General features: G+C 36.1%; 1 protein-coding gene across 2 annotated transcripts in view; it reads left to right on the top strand.

The window, feature by feature from the left end:
- The first annotated feature begins 244 nt into the window (after positions 1-244).
- LOC110466812 (genetic suppressor element 1-like) overlaps positions 245-17,808 on the top strand; it is a 94,161-nt gene continuing 76,597 nt past the window's right edge. For both annotated transcript variants that reach the window (XM_021523573.1, XM_021523572.1), the window contains exons 1-2: positions 245-2,983; positions 3,483-3,579. In XM_021523573.1, coding sequence (XP_021379248.1) covers positions 761-2,983; positions 3,483-3,579 — 2,320 coding nt within the window. In that variant the 5' untranslated portion in view covers positions 245-760. The remainder of the gene's footprint in view (positions 2,984-3,482; positions 3,580-17,808) is intronic.

Genomic DNA, 17,808 nt, shown 5'->3' with positions numbered 1-17,808 from the left:
ACCCAGATAAAATCTTAACAAACACATGACTAAGTGCACCAAGCATGTTTTTGTCACTAGGAAGTGAAACCAAAAACTTTATCACATAAATTCCTCTTTCATAGTTACCCCCGCCTTGCCCCAGAAAAGGATCAAATATCCCGCTGTATGCCAGATGGGAGATCACGTGACACACCAAACACAAAGAAAAAGGTTAATTCCTGTGGAGTTATTTTTAGCACTACTTCTCGCAGCTGTTTAGTGGCATTTTCCGGTTATGGAATTATGGGAAGACAGATGTTCAACATGGCGACCGAAGACAGGGGATTCCCTCCAAGAATGGTGCATTGTTCGAAGTTTCACATGACATAGCATCGAGAAGGGATTATATGTGACATTGCACACGGAAGTGTGAAAAATAGATTGCAATACACAATATCGCATGTGTCATAGTAGCTTACGATGCATGTTATTATGATTTTGAATGGCAAATCATAGTGTTATTCCGTCGAGAAAAGTTTCAACAAGTTGTAAGTTTACAATTTTGGCCATGTTTTCTTCCACTATCGGACTATAACTGCGTGATTCAGCATCTCATTCATCGTGTCATCCTGTTTGATAATCGCAGACGGTTCTGTTTGTTATAAGAGAGACGTTGTGTTGCATGTTGCTGTTTTGATGGGCAACTCTCCTTATATTGGGGAGGCATACATACTTGTTTATCAATATCATGCGATAGTGTTGTGTACATGTCATTAGTCATGCAAATCCACACATAACAATGCCTTCAGGACGGATGATTTGTTTTGTGTGTGGAAGCTTAGGGGCTGAAACAACACTGAATATAAAACCACAGGAAAGGGGCCCCTACTTTCCATTTCTGGAAAACCATGATCCTCCCAAGGGATGCCGTCTACCGAAGAAGGATGGGCGGGTGGATTCTTGTCGAGTATGCTATATGTTTTTGAGCCAACAGTGGGAAACTTATGAACGATCAAGAACCCCGGCAATTAAGAGGCTGTACTGGCTGAAAAGATCTGATAATGGACATTTCACTGGAGCAGAGATGAGGATACAAGGAGAGTATATTGCTCAAGTGATGGGTCTGCAGTATCAGCCGGGTGTTTTTGATGGAGGAGCTTCTCCAGGAGAAAGTCGTCCAGACAATTGCTCGCCAGTATCTGTGCAACGCTCTGACGGAAGGCAGAGTTCTGATTACATTGCCCAACCACAGGTTGCTATACCAACAAATTTCAAGCAATCACAGGGAAGTAAAGCCTCATTTAGTCATGAGAGCAGGCATCTTGTTCCACAACAAGGGGCTAACAATTCATTGAGGAATATTGACACTGCTCCACAGCGGAGTGCACTTGCTGACGGAGCCTTGGATTTGTCTGTTACTACTAAGAAAATGCCAGAAGGAGGTAGATTGAAACTTAGTCACGAATCTGAAAGCATTAAACATATTTGTTGTTTTATCTGTACTAAAGAATGCGGCATTAATCAGAGCAAGCTTGTCAGCACCTGCCGACAGCCAACTAGCGAGCCTTACTTTCCAGTTTTGGGACATTTACCTCAGGCAAATAACCCAAATGCTTTAACCAAAAATGGCCAGGTTAGAGTGTGTCTCGGGTGTAAGAACCTTCTGTACCAGCAATGGCAGGCCTATGAGATGTCTGGTATCCCTATGCAACACAGGACTTATAAACTGTACGATGATGTATCTCCTCTGATGGGGACAGAAGGGAATGGCAGTCTGAAACCACGAGATGATCAGGACACAAAACCTCCACAAGCTTTCCAACATGTCTGCTATCTCTGTGGACATCTTTATCCTAAGGAACTCATTCAGCCTTTGTACACTATTCCACCCTGCCATCAGTCACTCGGAACTCTTTTCTTTCCATTTATTCGAGATCTTCAGAGGCCACAGGGAGCACATCCTTTAAAATCAGATGGTACCGTACTGGCTTGTCGTAATTGCTTTGGTGACTTGTACCAACAATGGCAAGTATTTGAGGCAGAGGGTGCACCTCTGTATCGACGTCCATATTCACTTTCATTTCTGAGTAAGAAAATAACATCTGAGTCTGGAAATGTTGTACAGCCAAAAATAAAACAGGAAGTGGAGACAAATGAAGGTGAGGGTGGTCCTTCTTCGTCTTCCTCAGATGTAAGTCAGCCCCTTAACATTCAGATCACAGAGAGCTCCACAGCACTAGAAAGCAGTACTTCAAAGTCCAACACTGTAGGCTCCCAGGGACTTCTGGCTATTGCCACCCAAGGCATTGGGTCTGTGGCATCTAACCTCACTAGCTCAGAACCTCCTTCCTGGTCTGTGGCAGAACAGATGAAGAAACAGCAAAATCAAGAACAAAAAAGTTTAACTGTCCCTCACCCACTTCAACAGGTGTCAGCAATTCCGAAAAAAATCTGCTTTTTATGCGGCACAAAATCTAGAATTTCGAAAATGCATGTTTTATGTTCATATCCGACTCGCCATGAAGCTAAAGGAGCAAACAGCCAGATAGTTCCCTTTTTTCCGTTTTTGGCAAATAGAGATCCGGCACCGAAAGCAGAGTCCATGTCTGAAGATGGAACTGTCATGGCATGTAACATTTGCTATCATGCTCTATTGAAACAGTGGAATGAACAGGAAGAGTCGAAAAATCCTGCTGAAAATAATCGTTGGCTGAGGAAATATACCGTTCCTGAGATGATTGGCTGTTACGTGTGCTCTAAAAATGTGAAGCGTAGGAACACACAAATAATAAGTATTGCTCAATTTCCGAGTCTGAAGGACCATCCTGTCCCAGCCAATGCCTTGGTTGTGGATGGTGGTGAGGGCATTACCGCATGCGGTATCTGTTCCAACAGCCTTGGACTCCAGTATGCTGAGTTTGAGAGGATGGGCGTCCCCATTGAAATGAGGAAGTACAACTGGGTCAATGCTAGCCAGAGTGATGCTGCTGAGGATCAAAAGGCAGACAACCAGAATGAACAGGTATTGTTGATATAAAGCTTTATAGATATAGGGTAAACAGGTTAGTTCACTCAAATTGTATAGAAATAAACCTGTATGTATATACATTGTGTGTGCATATATATGCAACATAGGGTAGACTGGCCCTACCACTTGAATCTTGAATTTATAAAGAAAAATGGTGTTCTTAAACTTTGATCTCATTGATTTCTAATTGTAACTAAGGGGAGATAAGCTAGTAGAAGAATGCAGTTTGGGAATTTTCAAGTTAGCCTTTGTAGCCAGTCTTAGCATAGTAGTGTATTCTGTAGATCTTGTTACTTGCATTTTGTGTATAATGAAAAAACCCATTAGATTATGGGAGAGTTTTATCATGTACTGGTAATGCAAACATCAAAATTTTGCAATGTTTTACACATGTTAAGTTCTGCTCTTATTTCTTCCAAATGTATTAAAGTCATGTTTATGAGTGTACTTTTTCCACAGTTCTTAAATAGATGTATGTATGTGTTCTTGTCAGGATGAAGGTGAGGACAACCTACTGCTGAATGTTGATGAGAATAGTTCTGACAGCCAGGGCAGTGGTGTTGATATGAGGCAGACTGACAACAGTACTAGTAAGTGCTTATTAATATCACTAAGATAAGATATAATCGAACCTTAATCAAGTAACAACAACCTACTCATAATAGAATACCAAGGTACTCATACTTTAGCACGATTGAAGAACCAGAATACTCCAAACAAACATAAACAAAGTAGCAAACTATTCATACATTTCATACCTAAGATTTACATATTGATATTCTTATTCAAAAGGCCATACCAATTTGATTCTTGTTCTTTGGAGAATGACATTTAAAAACAATGAGCAATCAAAATTATTTTACTTTAAAAAAAATATTCTAAAAAAGTCATAGAGAGGGTTTTAGAGGACTGGTGTATGTTTGATCACAGATTTGTATGGATTTTATATTTGGATCCCTGTATACTGAAATTGGCATGTTTGGACACCTAACTACGTACAATGTTATTTGACAAAGGGCATAACTGCCAAAAATGTGAATTTCAACTATCAGTTTGTTGGTTTCTGTCGGTTCACTGATGAAAAATATTAATTTGTTCATGTCTACAGAAGTCTTGAGAACAACATTTTTGACAGTATCTGTCTTTACAGACTCTGCTTTCAAATCTGTTAACTAGGAGCAGAAAATTACTCACATGCAAAGTTTTCAACCATGAAATGAGGTCATATATATATGGTCTTAATGTTGGCCAGGGGCTTGCTAACAGCAGGTTATACCAGTAATATGTTATCTTTTTAAAGTCATCAGATTTGTGGTATGACATTTAAACTACTAGAATTGGCCTTGTAAAATACTAGGTTGTCTTCTAAGGAGGATTTTAATGTTTAAATCTGTAAAAAGATGATTTTTGAAATATGTTCAATGTTAAGATAAGGTTAATGAATTCAGGAGATTCAAAATATACCACAAATCTGTACATGACACTGAGGTCATTTTCATATTGACTTGTGAATATGCACATCTTGGCCGGCATGAAATTCAACAAGAAATTAAATTGGTATGGCCTAATTACGAATGACATATTTATATGCTTATTTATAATTATGAATGACCTTTCAAGGTACTTGAGCATAATCATGTAAGAGGTATGAAGGTGCTTGTACATAAATGCCAAGCTAGACACACGTTATGTTATGTTACAAAATGCCCATAGTTATAGTCTGGAGTCATGGACAAGATATGGTATGTATTTGTCTGCTTGTACACAGGCCTGTCATGGAAAGGAATATTAAACATGGATGCATGGAAACTCAAACCCAACCAGTAACCAAATGCCAGGTGTAAATGAACGGGTAAAAAAATCCTTGTTACAGCTGCTACATCGGTGTTATTGTGTTGACCACAATAAGATAAAACACAAAAAGAGCAAATGTCAGGAAAAATTCTCAAGATACCAAAAGTTAAAAACAATAAAAAACACAGAAGTGTATGTCTTATTGAATATTTTGCTACTGTATGTTTGATACTGTATAGCGCTTTAATTCATGAGGTCAGGTTTGTAATTTTGTTCCTGGAACTAATTTGTGTGGTTTAAGTTTCGCGCTACAGAGAGTTAAATCATAATTAACTATCTATTATAAAATTGTTGGGATTTAAATTTCAGATTTTGTACTCACACTGCATATGTAGCAAGAATGGATCCTCCATGATATTAAGCGCTATACATTATTCAGTCTTGTCATGATTGCTGTACATGTACTTTCCTTCATGTACAGTAGCTGTTACTTCCAGACACTTTGATGAGGGCAGGTCACATCTTACAGACTGATAATATACGAATCATGACGTATATGTTGAGTTTTGTTTTGAAAAATACAGAAATTCAACATTGCGACTATTAACCCAAGCTGGAGTATGTTAAGGAAAATTGCTGGCAGCCTTAGCAATAGTCAATAGGACTAGCCTATTTAGGAAAAGTTCCACACATGGATGGACTGGACTGCCTGTGGCATCAGTGTGTGCCAAATTACACCTGAACACAGATCTATATGGTAGAAATTGTAATAAAGTCTGGTAATCCTTAAAATAGTTTTACACATGCTGTGACATCACTCTTTGAGTGACTGGCCTGTTACAAGACTCTCAAGATGACTTTGTGTGACATCAACCTCGGGTTGACTTGCACTTCTATCACATCATATACCCTGGTCAATCTGAACTACATGTAAGCAGTTTTAGTTTCAAAGTTACTTTATTCCTTATTGGCTGATAGATAGGAAGAATTTGACAGTGTCTGCGGCACTGGTACCTTCACATTGGATTTTGACCTTACCATTGGGTACTGTAAATACTCACATATCTTGAGATAATTTCTTTCTATTGATCAATATTATAGCACACAGTTCAATGATCCGCAAATAAAGTCCTATTCCATATATAGTCAGTTGACACTTGGTGGAGCCAAAATTAGATATTTTTTATGTGAGGGCAAAAATTGCCTGACAGCTTAAANAATAAAATAAAAAACACTTACATTACAACGAAAACAAGACCAAGGTCTGCAATATCGTACAAAATGCACATCGGTTGAAATCACCAATGCCGGCAATGGAAACAATTTTAACGCTCATGCAATTTATCAGAAATATCGTCTGTTACACTGCACTGATCAACAGGGGTTCGTTACAAATGTCTGATATACACATATTCTATAGACCTACTGACACATATGTTACATACCTACTGATATGAGTCACAGCACACATAAACATTTGTAATGAACCTGTGCTCCGTCGCAAGATCACTCACTTCAAACGCTATTAGTTTCACGCATCTAGCATCCACGGTTCCTCAGTTTCTGACGACATGTCAAATAACGAGGCTGTTATAGAATCTACCGACTGTTGTCAGGTTCCCATACAATCAACAAATAAATTCACGCCTGGATTCTTCACAAAATGAGCAAAGAGAAAAGTTTGAATTAACTTCCAAAAATAACCCCCTCGTGGAGGGCAATGTCGGATTTACGGTGTTCACTATATTTGTCCATGCGCGAAATTTGTTCCGGGGGAAAATCGAAACAATTTCAAATCTAACTTTCAGCTCAGAGATCTATTGATAAACTTTAATAACCCTATAGACATATCATATGCAATTGTATTGATACTGAATTGTGGAATAAAATTGAAGTGTTTGTTAAAATTTCAAAGTACTACTTTGTTTGCCAATCAGCATGCGACAATACGCTGTTCAAACTATTGAACGAAATTGTGTGGACTGTCGATAAGGCAGGCATTTTTTATTTTATATATAAATTATAAGTTAAAAAAGAACATTAGAGGCAGAGAAAACGTAAATATAAGTATTGAACTGTTTTTATGATCTATTTGAATGACACAGCTTTGCAAGCAAACAAATCATAATGCGCTAGCGCACAGTATGTTGTTTGCTTGCAAAGCTGTGTCATTCAAATAAATCATAAATACCATACAAAAACAGTTCAATGCCTAAGTAAAAACTCCACATAAGTATCTAAGACATGAAATGTTTTCAGACATTGTAAGAACTTACTTCTTCAAGGACAAGGGTTATTAGCTATATAGGACCAAATCTGATCAATATCAAATTAATTACCGAATCTTTTAAATCTCGCTCACAGATATTTGTTTTTCAGATCACACACATATATGATGATTTCACACAAATATTTGTGTCTCAGATAAGACAATAGTCAGACCACATATGTGTGTGACTCATATAAACTAGTAATAGTTATTTGTTATTGAGACAACACAAATATTTGTTATTTGCGCCTCTTAAAGATATTTGTTACCCAGATCACAGATAGTTCTAACTCCAAAACACTGGATACATTACGCACAGATGGTCCGGGCCTTCCACAATGGCATATCCTTCCAAAATGTCAAGTCTACAGCCTTCTGGAGTAAACAAACTACTTTTACGGACCAAAATTAACCTGATGGTCCTTATTGTAACTCATGTAAAACTGATATTGAAACAATAGAACATACCCTATGGGAATGTGATAAGGTGCAGGTTATGTTACAAAATTTGGAGTTTTATTAGATGCTTAATGATCCCTTTTGCTTACAATAAGGAGACTTTTATCTTTGGACTATATAATCAAGATGGAATAACAACAACAATAGACAGTTCAATTATTTTGATTATGAAACTATATATTTATTGAGCAAGATGCCTACAAACACATTTATCTATAAATGGTCTTAAAAAAGCAATCAAGTACAACTATACTTCACAAAAATATATTGCAACAGGCAAAGATGACAAATACAATAACAATTTTAAAAATGATTGGAAAACATGGCAAAAGTTAATTAATATCTCCTGGATCTTCAATTTGCTGAACTTAAGATTACTGTTTACTTTTATAATATGTAATATTATTGGTCACTAGTATATGAGTTGTTTTGTATCCATTTTTACAATTAATTTCTCAGGTTTTCTACATCTTACTATGGCAATGCTTATTTTCTGTCATGCTGCTGTCTGTTGTAAAGGTTAGATTGACACCAGTGGTTTTGCCTGTATACCTATCAATGAGAGAGTATTCTCCAGGTTGTCATATATCCTTTCTACACTATAACGATACACAGCATGATGATAATTAACTTCGGATTGAAAGAAACTCTGATTATTACCACTTACATGTGAGAGGTTGCTTGATTTTATAAGGGTCATCGGATATGTCCCTTGGAAATTTCCGTACAATTACATGCTCAGAATCTTTAGTAAGAGTTGCCTCCCCTTAATGCCTTCCCACTTTCCTGCTGACTGAGGTGTGCTGATCTGACTGACGGCTCCAAAGGATATACTGTAGGCATAACACAAAGACAATGAACGGCAAGAGTTTTTGTCAGAGAAAATCGATCGGCAGCACCCTTGAGACTTTCCAACATAGGCCTCCGCTAGGGCTGCAAGCACAGCACAGGGAAGTATGCAGCACCTACATATGTAAAACTAACATACACATATGCCTGCCAGCCTCACTTGACCTCTGAACTTTGACCTAAGAACCTCTGACCTCAGGGGGTCAGAATTGCATGAAACCTACACGTTTGTCACATAGCGGTCCATTACAGAAGCCTGGAGGGTATTAAGTGATATAGCATTAGCTCGACACATAATTATCCTCTTTTATGTAGTAGCTATTGATTTTTTTTTAGCAGAGTTTGCTTCCTATTGCAATCCAGTCAATCAACAAAGAACTTATTTTCGGTGTTAAGGCTGTTTGACTCGACGCTCCTAACGTGACTTGGTGGACTTGTGACTTGGTGTGACAGTGATGTAGATTAATCATTTAAGCCGAGATCAATATCATTGACAAATTTACCGCAGGAATTTATTTATACCAAGCACATGGGCTTTCAGTCTCTGTCGCCGGCCTTTACAGATTTATATTTATTCAGATATTGAGCAGTTGTGTACATGTTTTTAGATCGGCAGCGTTGAGTCAATTTGTTATTTGAAGGTCATGATGATATTGCCTCGCCTACAGCAGGAGCTTATTAAAGGAATTGATTTTAGATCCGCAGTAGATTTGTTTAACGCTGCTATAGATTTTCAAATTAAGACCACTTTGATGACGGTGGAACAGACAGTTTTTTTCTCCGCTGATTTCTGTTGCCTGAATTTTGTTGATTACAGTTGAATCTCGTACATTTACATNATTTTTTTTTTTTTTTTTTTTTTTTTTTTTTTTTAAACAGCCTTGTTTCCTTGTTTCCTTGTTCATCTTGAAGAAAGATGAAATGGCAGTGCAGTAGTATCACTTTCCAGAACAAAGAGATTTTTCCTTTTAAAAATAATTATAAGATTAAAATTCAAATCCCTTAGGGGTATGATGTTAACTAATTTGTTTGTATGTAGTCAGGGTTATATGCCCCTGGGATTATAGAGGTTGATAGGGATGTACAATTTTACTAGACACATGCCTCCTGGGACTGGTCGACTTCATGGCAGGATTTGTGAAAATTTTGAATATTTCTTATGAAGAACATAGGTCGTGCTAATAGAATATTTCCAAACCTGCCTGTAGACAAATACATTAAATGTGAAATTATATACCTTTGGGTTCAAGTTAGAAAGAAATTATCTTAATCAAAATTTAACTCATCACAAATTGAGAATAAGTAACATTTACAAAACTTTAGTAGTATAACAAAACAAATCATTCTGCATCCCATGGGGTCCACTTAGATTATATATTCAAGGGGATATATGGTAAAAGTTTAGGGGCCAAACACCAAAGTTTTAGGGGTCAAATAAATCTGTACCTGTTAAAACATAGGGATTGTTCATGGATATGTAAAATAAAGTTGGAGTTGAAATTTCGGAAGTAAATGGACTGCTCGTGTCTAGTTACAAGCCAATACATTTTGGTGTAGACTCAGCCGAGGTTGGATCACCTAGGGATAACTAGGGATCGGAACAAGCGTTACCCGCTAAAATGTGATGTAATCCTACTTTCTAATGTTAAATGAGAAAAAGACTCAGTTTACTAGTAAACCTGTTGTCATCTTTAAAATATGTAGAAATTAGTGAAAGAATATAATTTAAGAGTGAAGTAATTAAAAGCTATTTGGGATAATCCGATTGCAATGTTCCTAATTAAGAACATTAATTGAAAACATACCGTAGAGTTAAGTTTATATCAAGTTTCATGTGTATTACATAATTCTACGTTACTTAAAAAGTGATCACCATCTAATTTTTATGCTACAAGCTCCAGCAATTTTCTTAATTCAGTTGAAATAGGAACAAGTTTGAGATTCTGTTTATCTTACAGTATCCTATTGCTCAAAGGAATAGATTCTGCCACCTTCTTAGAAAATTCATTTCTCAATCAAAAAAGTCAGAATTGATTTTCAAATGATTATAGGCTTAGCCTTCACAAACATGTTTTTAGTATTTGAAGATTTGTTTCAGACACTTGCCATATTTACTGGCTGTATACAGTGTGAAAAATGGTAAATGATATGCAACCGACAGTTGTGATGAAAACTGATGTGTTAGGCAGTATTTCTTTTAAAGTCAAAAGGAAAACAAGACCTATGCATCACTTCTGGTGATTTTCTTAAAGCCATGAATTTTAGCTAAATTACACAAAGTTAGTGGGTCGTTTATTGATAATCATTCATTTATAAAGGTGATGATTGATCATGAAATTTGGTGAGATTTCTAACAACAGTATACTCATTCAAAGTATGTGCAATTTCATTTATTAGAAAAACAAAGGAAGAGTACCGTCAGTTTTGCCGTTGTGCGAAAATGTTGTAGTGTACCTTGTGATGTCACAGAAGACGATGTTACTTACCAGTAATGTACGTGATGGTATCATTACACTGTATAGCAGTCGGAGTGATAACAGTTCAAATAAACTCTAAACTCAAATAGTAAAAATAACGTTCATCCCTTGGTATTGCCGTGGGATTCATTCCTACTTCATGTTTGTGGGAGTCACTTACGGTAGTTTATATAACTTGTTGACTTCCTGATTAAAACGGTTAAACTCATTTGGACATTGTCATGGTCATATTTTTCGATTGATTAATTCACAATGTCTAACATGTTTGGTATAATGTAGTTTCATTGCCATGTGTTGATAATGAATGTGAGTTCCTGATAAATTTCCGATAGGTGTAGAGTAAATATCCTGTAAATTTAAATAAATTGTCACATAAACAGCAGGTGTATGGGCCTATTGTGTTAACAATATTACTGAAATATCTTAGAATTATTGTCGCTCGTAATACCCATGTGGGAACTTGAGAAATGGAAGGTGTCAAAAACTCCTAACAATAAAAGGTCATGACTGAAAAGCAAATTCTTATTTTTTTCTTCACACTAAAAAAAGTGTCATTCTGTCAAAATATGAAGGGTTTAAGTGGAGTGTACTGGTTCAATCCTGAAGTAATGTGATAGGATGATTAAAACACCGAGACGCTTCAGAAACACACAGGAGGTGTCAACATTACTTTAGAGATGGATATCTCACTGAAATATCTTACATGTAATGATGAACAGGCGTGGAGTTTAAAATGTCTTCAAGTTGTATTTTTTCTAATACAAAGGTATTGGTGTCTTAAAGGAATATGATTTTTTTTTAAGTTTCGTATATCTATCTTCACAAGTGTCAAGGATTCAGTAAGGCTGATCTCTGACCCTGGGAGGTAAGGTATAAAATGTCGCCTTTACAAATACAAACAGGTGTTTTAATAGAATTACAGGGTGACAGATACACTCTAAACAAGTTAACATAATTTAGGCATAGCAATAAGAATTTATAATCATTTCTGCCCAGCCATACAGTACTGGATTTCTTTAAAATGGTTATTGCAAATTTGAAAACCCTAGTACTGTTGAGTAGAATATTTAAATTAAAACCAGGGCTGTATTTGATAGAATATGTTAGTTAATTTTAAAAGTAAGCTTGGAGTGGAATTGGTATAGTTGAATATATGGCAATGATTCAAAATTATATAACTGTAATTGAATATGGCACTGAATCAAAGTTTATAGTTGAATTTGCCAGTAAGTAGAAGCTGTAAGATAGTTGAATATGGCAATGAATCAAAGTTGTTGAATATGGCAATGAATCAAAGTTGTTTAATATGGCAATGAATCAAAACTTGTACAGTGGAATATGATAAATAAGTTGATCTTGCAAAGTTGATGTGATGGTGAATTTGATCTTGTACAGCTGAATATGCTGGAAACAAATTCAATGTATTCAGTTTAATAATCTAGATATGGTCCTGCCATGAATGCGGGAGCATATTTTGCTGCTCCTATCCGCCTGTCTGTTTGTTTTACATTGACACACATAAATGTGTGGTTGGATTTCCCTGAAATGACGGAGGTCAAGTATCAAGGAAGTTAGAACAAGTTCTCATTTTAACATTCACACCGTATGACCTGGTCAACATTTCATGATGTAGAAAGTTCTTGTAATTTCTCTCGCTTCCATTTGTTGTTAGATTTATATCAAACTTCTTTTGAATGGCAGCAGGGTATAAAAGTCTTAAATAGGAATTCTATAGTTGCAATCCTTTAAAGTTTTATGATAATTAATCTGATAATTACTGTTTACCGAGAAATGTTTGCCAAGTCAAATTTGTGCTTTTCAACGTTAAAATCAATTTTTGCCCAGTATTGTATCCTCCCTTCACATTTAATTACTATGTTATGTTGTTTACAAATTTTTGCTGTGATGATAAACTCACCATCATTACAGAGGGCGAAAAAGGCAAAAATTTAACTACAGTAAAACTTTCCCAGTATACAGTATAATTTTCATATTTAGAAATATACAGTACATTGTATATACAGCGGATATTTTTTCAATTCTTGATTGCTAGTTATATTTCATTCAGTGATGAATACTAGTTTAATTCAATAGGGTTTGGACAATATTTGATGTTCCTTTAACGAGAGCAAAGTATTCATAGCAAAAATTGACACAAAGTGAGAAAGGTGGCTAATTATTATGAAATGTACAAGCAGTGAGAAATTTATCTTTTTTTCCGTTGGTATTAATATTGAATTAATCACATGTGGCGTGAGGGTTGACTTTGCCATTTGAAGCTTTGAGTTAAGGAATTAAGGATATCGGTAGATGTTTGTAAGCCAGTTGTATAGTGTTCAGCGTTGCTCTATTATTTATACTCTGTATTGGTCTCCTGCTAGGTTTTATAGGCAATAGAAGGCAATGCAATTCTATAATTGAAAGCAAGGTCCATCATGCTGTTTGTTCTTCCTGAAATATTTATCAATTTACATTAAAAAAATCAATTATCCCCCCTAGTGTACAAATAGACTCTATATTGGTGTTTACATGCTGACGTGTCCAGGAAATAAGACTATATTATACAACTAAACAGAGATTCCAATTCCTTTGTCAAGTAAATAGTGTACAACTGTAATAGGGACTTATCTTCTGACTTAAATAATGTACAATTACAACAGGCGTCCCAGCTAAAGTAAATAATGTATTACTGTAACCGAGCTTCTCTCCTGATGTAAATAATGTACAATTACAACAGGCATCCCAGCTAAAGTAAGTAATGTATTACTGTAACCGAGCTTATCTTCTGACTTAAATAATATACAATTACAACAGGCGTCCCAGCTAAAGTAAGTAATGTATTACTATAACCGAGCTTCTCTCCTGATGTAAATAGTGTACAACTGTAATAGGGACTTATCTTCTGACTTAAATAATATACAATTACAACAGGCGACCCAGCTAAAGTAAGTAATGTATTACTGTAACCGAGCTTCTCTCCTGATGTAAATAATGTACAATTACAACAGGCGTCCCAGCTAAAGTAAGTAATGTATTACCGTGACCGAGCTTCTCTCCTGATGTAAATGATGTGCAATTACAACAGGCGTCCCAGCTACAGTAAGTAATGTATTACTGTAACCGAGCTTCTCTCCTGATGTAAATAATGTACAATTACAACAGGCTTCCCAGCTAAAGTAAGTAAAGTATTACTATAACCGAACTTCTCTCCTGATGTAAATAATGTACAAATTTAAAAAGGAAAGAAAATAATGTACAGCTATAAGGTAGGAATTAAGTGATGTTGGTAGCTTTGGTGTTTTATACACTTCTATTTTGTACAAAACATTGTTTAATTTCACAGAAAAGGGGGGTTGGGGTTATTTTAATGTCGTGTTTCCTTTTATATTAGATCCCAACCAGCTAACCCTTTTCAATATAGCTCTAGTTTAACCCTTTCACCACTGTATACCATAATGGACTCATCCAGATCAATACATGGTAGAGTCTATTAAAGTTACATAGGGGTGAAACGGTTATGGATACCCATGGCAATAACTTTAATGAAACACTTGAAAAGAAACCCATACCTTTTAGAACTTTTATGAATAATAATATAGATGAAATAAACAAAATTAACAGCAGTGTTCTGAAAGTAAATTTGCAACAAGGACAGGCTGGAATTTGAACCCTGGACCTCGGATCAAAATATGGTTGTTTTTACCAACAGAGCTAGCTGATTAGCAGTAGCTCCTTGGGTAGCCTGACTACAGTTATAGCCAAAATGAAATTAAGGGGAGGTTACTGTGTGTATGAAAAACTACAGTAGAACTCTCTTGTATTTTGCATGCACTGCGACAGGGATCATTAATTTGGTTCCTTTTCTTTATTGTCTACGGTGTAGTTTAGTCATTGTGAGGCTACCCGTCACAAGTTTACCATGGTTTATGGTAGCCATTGCGAGGCAAGCTGTCACAAGTTTACCATGGTTTATGGTAGCCATTGCGAGGCAAGCTGTTACAAGTCTTGCACGATTTAGCTGTACCAAGACTAACTTTTCCAAGCCTTTTGATGGTTGAGCCTTCGAAGGCAAAATGTTAAAAGCCATTCATATGAAAACAAAAATAGAAGACCTTCACACTATTTTTCTGATCATTTGTAGAAAGCATTCTGTGTATAGAAATGTACAGTTTCATGACATGCTTTCACATTTTTCATACATCTGAAAGTAATATATGAGTTTACATAACTCAAGTCGGCATTTAAATGATGAGAGATGGCTGTAAATGAATACGACTTTGCAGCAGTGAGTCGACTTTTCCCGGAACAAAGGCTCATGAAGTCGAGAAGAAACATTATCAATCATTCCGCGATTTTCAAAAGCTATATTTCTTTGTCAGTTACGTGGCTTTTGAGTGGCAAAAACGAGGCCATATTTTATTATTGAGTACAAGCTATTAGAAGAAGCATGCTGGCTGTCTTATTACACCTAACACAGGCTTGGCAGAAGCTGCTTACTGCAGACACATGGACGACCATGGTACTGTGTGGCTTTTTATTTCTAAATGGATAAAATCGGGGGAACTTGCGTCATGGGGTTGTAACATTACTCAATGTGATAAGCACTATTCCTATAAAATTGCATAAAAAGTGGTTAGATGTATGCAACGATGAGAAAATCCTAAAGCAAGCCTGCTCGCTCGGTCATGCAATTCACCGGCAGCCCAAGCCGAGAGCTGACACATGGATCAATAACAGTATGTTTCACCAACAATGAAAATGAAACTTATAACCCAACAAAATAGGAGATGTAACAACAAGCATCAATATTTAATAGAGCCATCAAACCACCTACATACATCCACAATCAAACCGTATTACGCAGCAGCAAGCGGCGCTATTTGCAGGTTTGGGATTATGTTTCCTGTATCTAATAGTTTTACTTCCCGACAACTACTTTTGATCGCTGTAATGCAATTGCAGGATGGCACTCGATTTTCTTTCGATGATGACTGATTGATCCGAGATTTTTTTCTCCGTGTTAATCACGGCTCTACAATTCTTTGACCTTTGGTGAGAGTAGCTGCTTAGTTTATCATTTCTTTAAATTTGTTCAAATGTGTTCTTCTAAAATAAGTCAGCCTCAGCATCAATCTTGCTTTTGTCTCTCTTTTCCTCGCCTAATGGAAGAGTTATGGCCGACATTTTACCATGAAAACCATTTTCTCTCGGAGATGGAAATGAAAGTGGCTCCTTTTAACGGAGATAGTCGGGATTGAAAGATTAATCTCTGTGTTCCCTGACAAAGTTCAACCCGCCTATTCCATAAAGCTAGCTTGATGATTTTTATATTTCTTGGCAGTTTTAGCTTTATTTTGTCTACTGTTTCTTTGATTATTATGCATCTATTTTCTCTAGTAGCATTGTCTTAATGGCTTGAATGCCAGCAATATAGATAATAAATTCAGGTTACGATCGTACATTTTATAAATGCCTGGTTACTTACACCTTCAAAGTTTTGTCAGATTTTTGTAGATGCAAAAAAAGATGATCTAATGAAGCCACTATTGAAAAGTTGTTGTTCTTAAAATTATAAATATGGGTTACTGTATGTCTTATAAAACAGCACATACAAAAACTCGCTGAGGTAAAAATTGTGTCTAGGACACCAGTTAAAGGTACTTTGGTTCTAGCTGATTTTTTTTATAAACTTAAGCGATTTTTCTTTAGGAAATTTGAGTTAAGGAAAATGAATTAAGATGTTTTGTTAAACGAAAGCCTCAGTGATGTTTCAATTTCGTTGAGAAAGTGATTGACATGAATTGTTGGAACCTAATGATCTTGTCAAGCTAAGAAGGGTATGTGACTCCTCTTAAATGGATTAAAAGGTTCTGTGTTTTAAAAATAGTTTTAAGGTATGAAAAAGGACCATTCCATTTTTTTGGAGCTGATACACAACATTTGATTGTCAATCAAAATAATTTGGCGACAGTTTAACCATGATATACCGTCTACAAATTTCTCATTTGCTAATGAAGCTGGGATGCCGATTGTAAATGACATCAATGACCCCGACTGACCTGGAAACATCATGAAATTGATTATTCATGATGTCACAAACAATGGCGTGACCCAGAAAGGTCAACAAAATCCCGCCTCACTTTGAATATTCCTGACGTCACCAATCCATGGCAGAGTGACCCAGAATTTGAAGAAAAAACTCAAAAATATCTTTAAATTGGCGTTTCTGCGTCACCAGAAAAACTCAGTGTACAACAGTATATACACGATTTACCATCGCAAATTAAAAAAAACAGTAGGGTTATTCCCTAAATGTAACATTTCTGCAAGAATTCAAACATTCATGTTCCCTGTCCGAGCAAAGATTGGTCAAGTTCTCACTTTTCCTGTCCCAGCCAGGACCAAGTAACACACAAAAAGGACAAAGATTGTACTAACATATTTACAAACTAAAGAGATATTATGATTGGAACCTACAGAGATTGTATGTGTAACCTACATACAGAGATTGTGGTATATGTAACCACAGATTGTGGTGTGCATATCCTACAGAGATTGTATGTGTAACCTACATACAGAGATTGTGGTATACGTAACCACAGATTGTGGTGTGCATATCCTACAGAGATTGTGGTACAAACCAATGAAATATTTGTGAAATTCAGTAGGAAAAAATCAATATCTGCACGGACGTACTAATCACTGTAATTTTTTTTAGACCTCTGGAGAATTTTCCTGTGATGATTAGAGTCTGTGGAATCGGATAATAAACGTTAATTTATCGGAGCAGATTGTATGATCAGTGGTAGAGAATCAGCAACATCTGGTGCCCATACCGGGGTTGGTGATACACATTGATTCATTTAAAACATTGTTACTCTCTGTTCTTTCAAATTCATTATGTCAAAATTGATTTCTTGATTTTGATTTCAGAATTGTGTAATTTGTCATGCATACTATTTATAAATGAC

The sequence above is a fragment of the Mizuhopecten yessoensis genome, unplaced genomic scaffold, assembly GCF_002113885.1.
Source record: "Mizuhopecten yessoensis strain PY_sf001 unplaced genomic scaffold, ASM211388v2 scaffold11145, whole genome shotgun sequence".
NCBI classification, from domain to species: Eukaryota; Metazoa; Mollusca; class Bivalvia; order Pectinida; family Pectinidae; genus Mizuhopecten; species Mizuhopecten yessoensis.
This window is presented reverse-complemented; position numbering and strand designations above follow the sequence as displayed.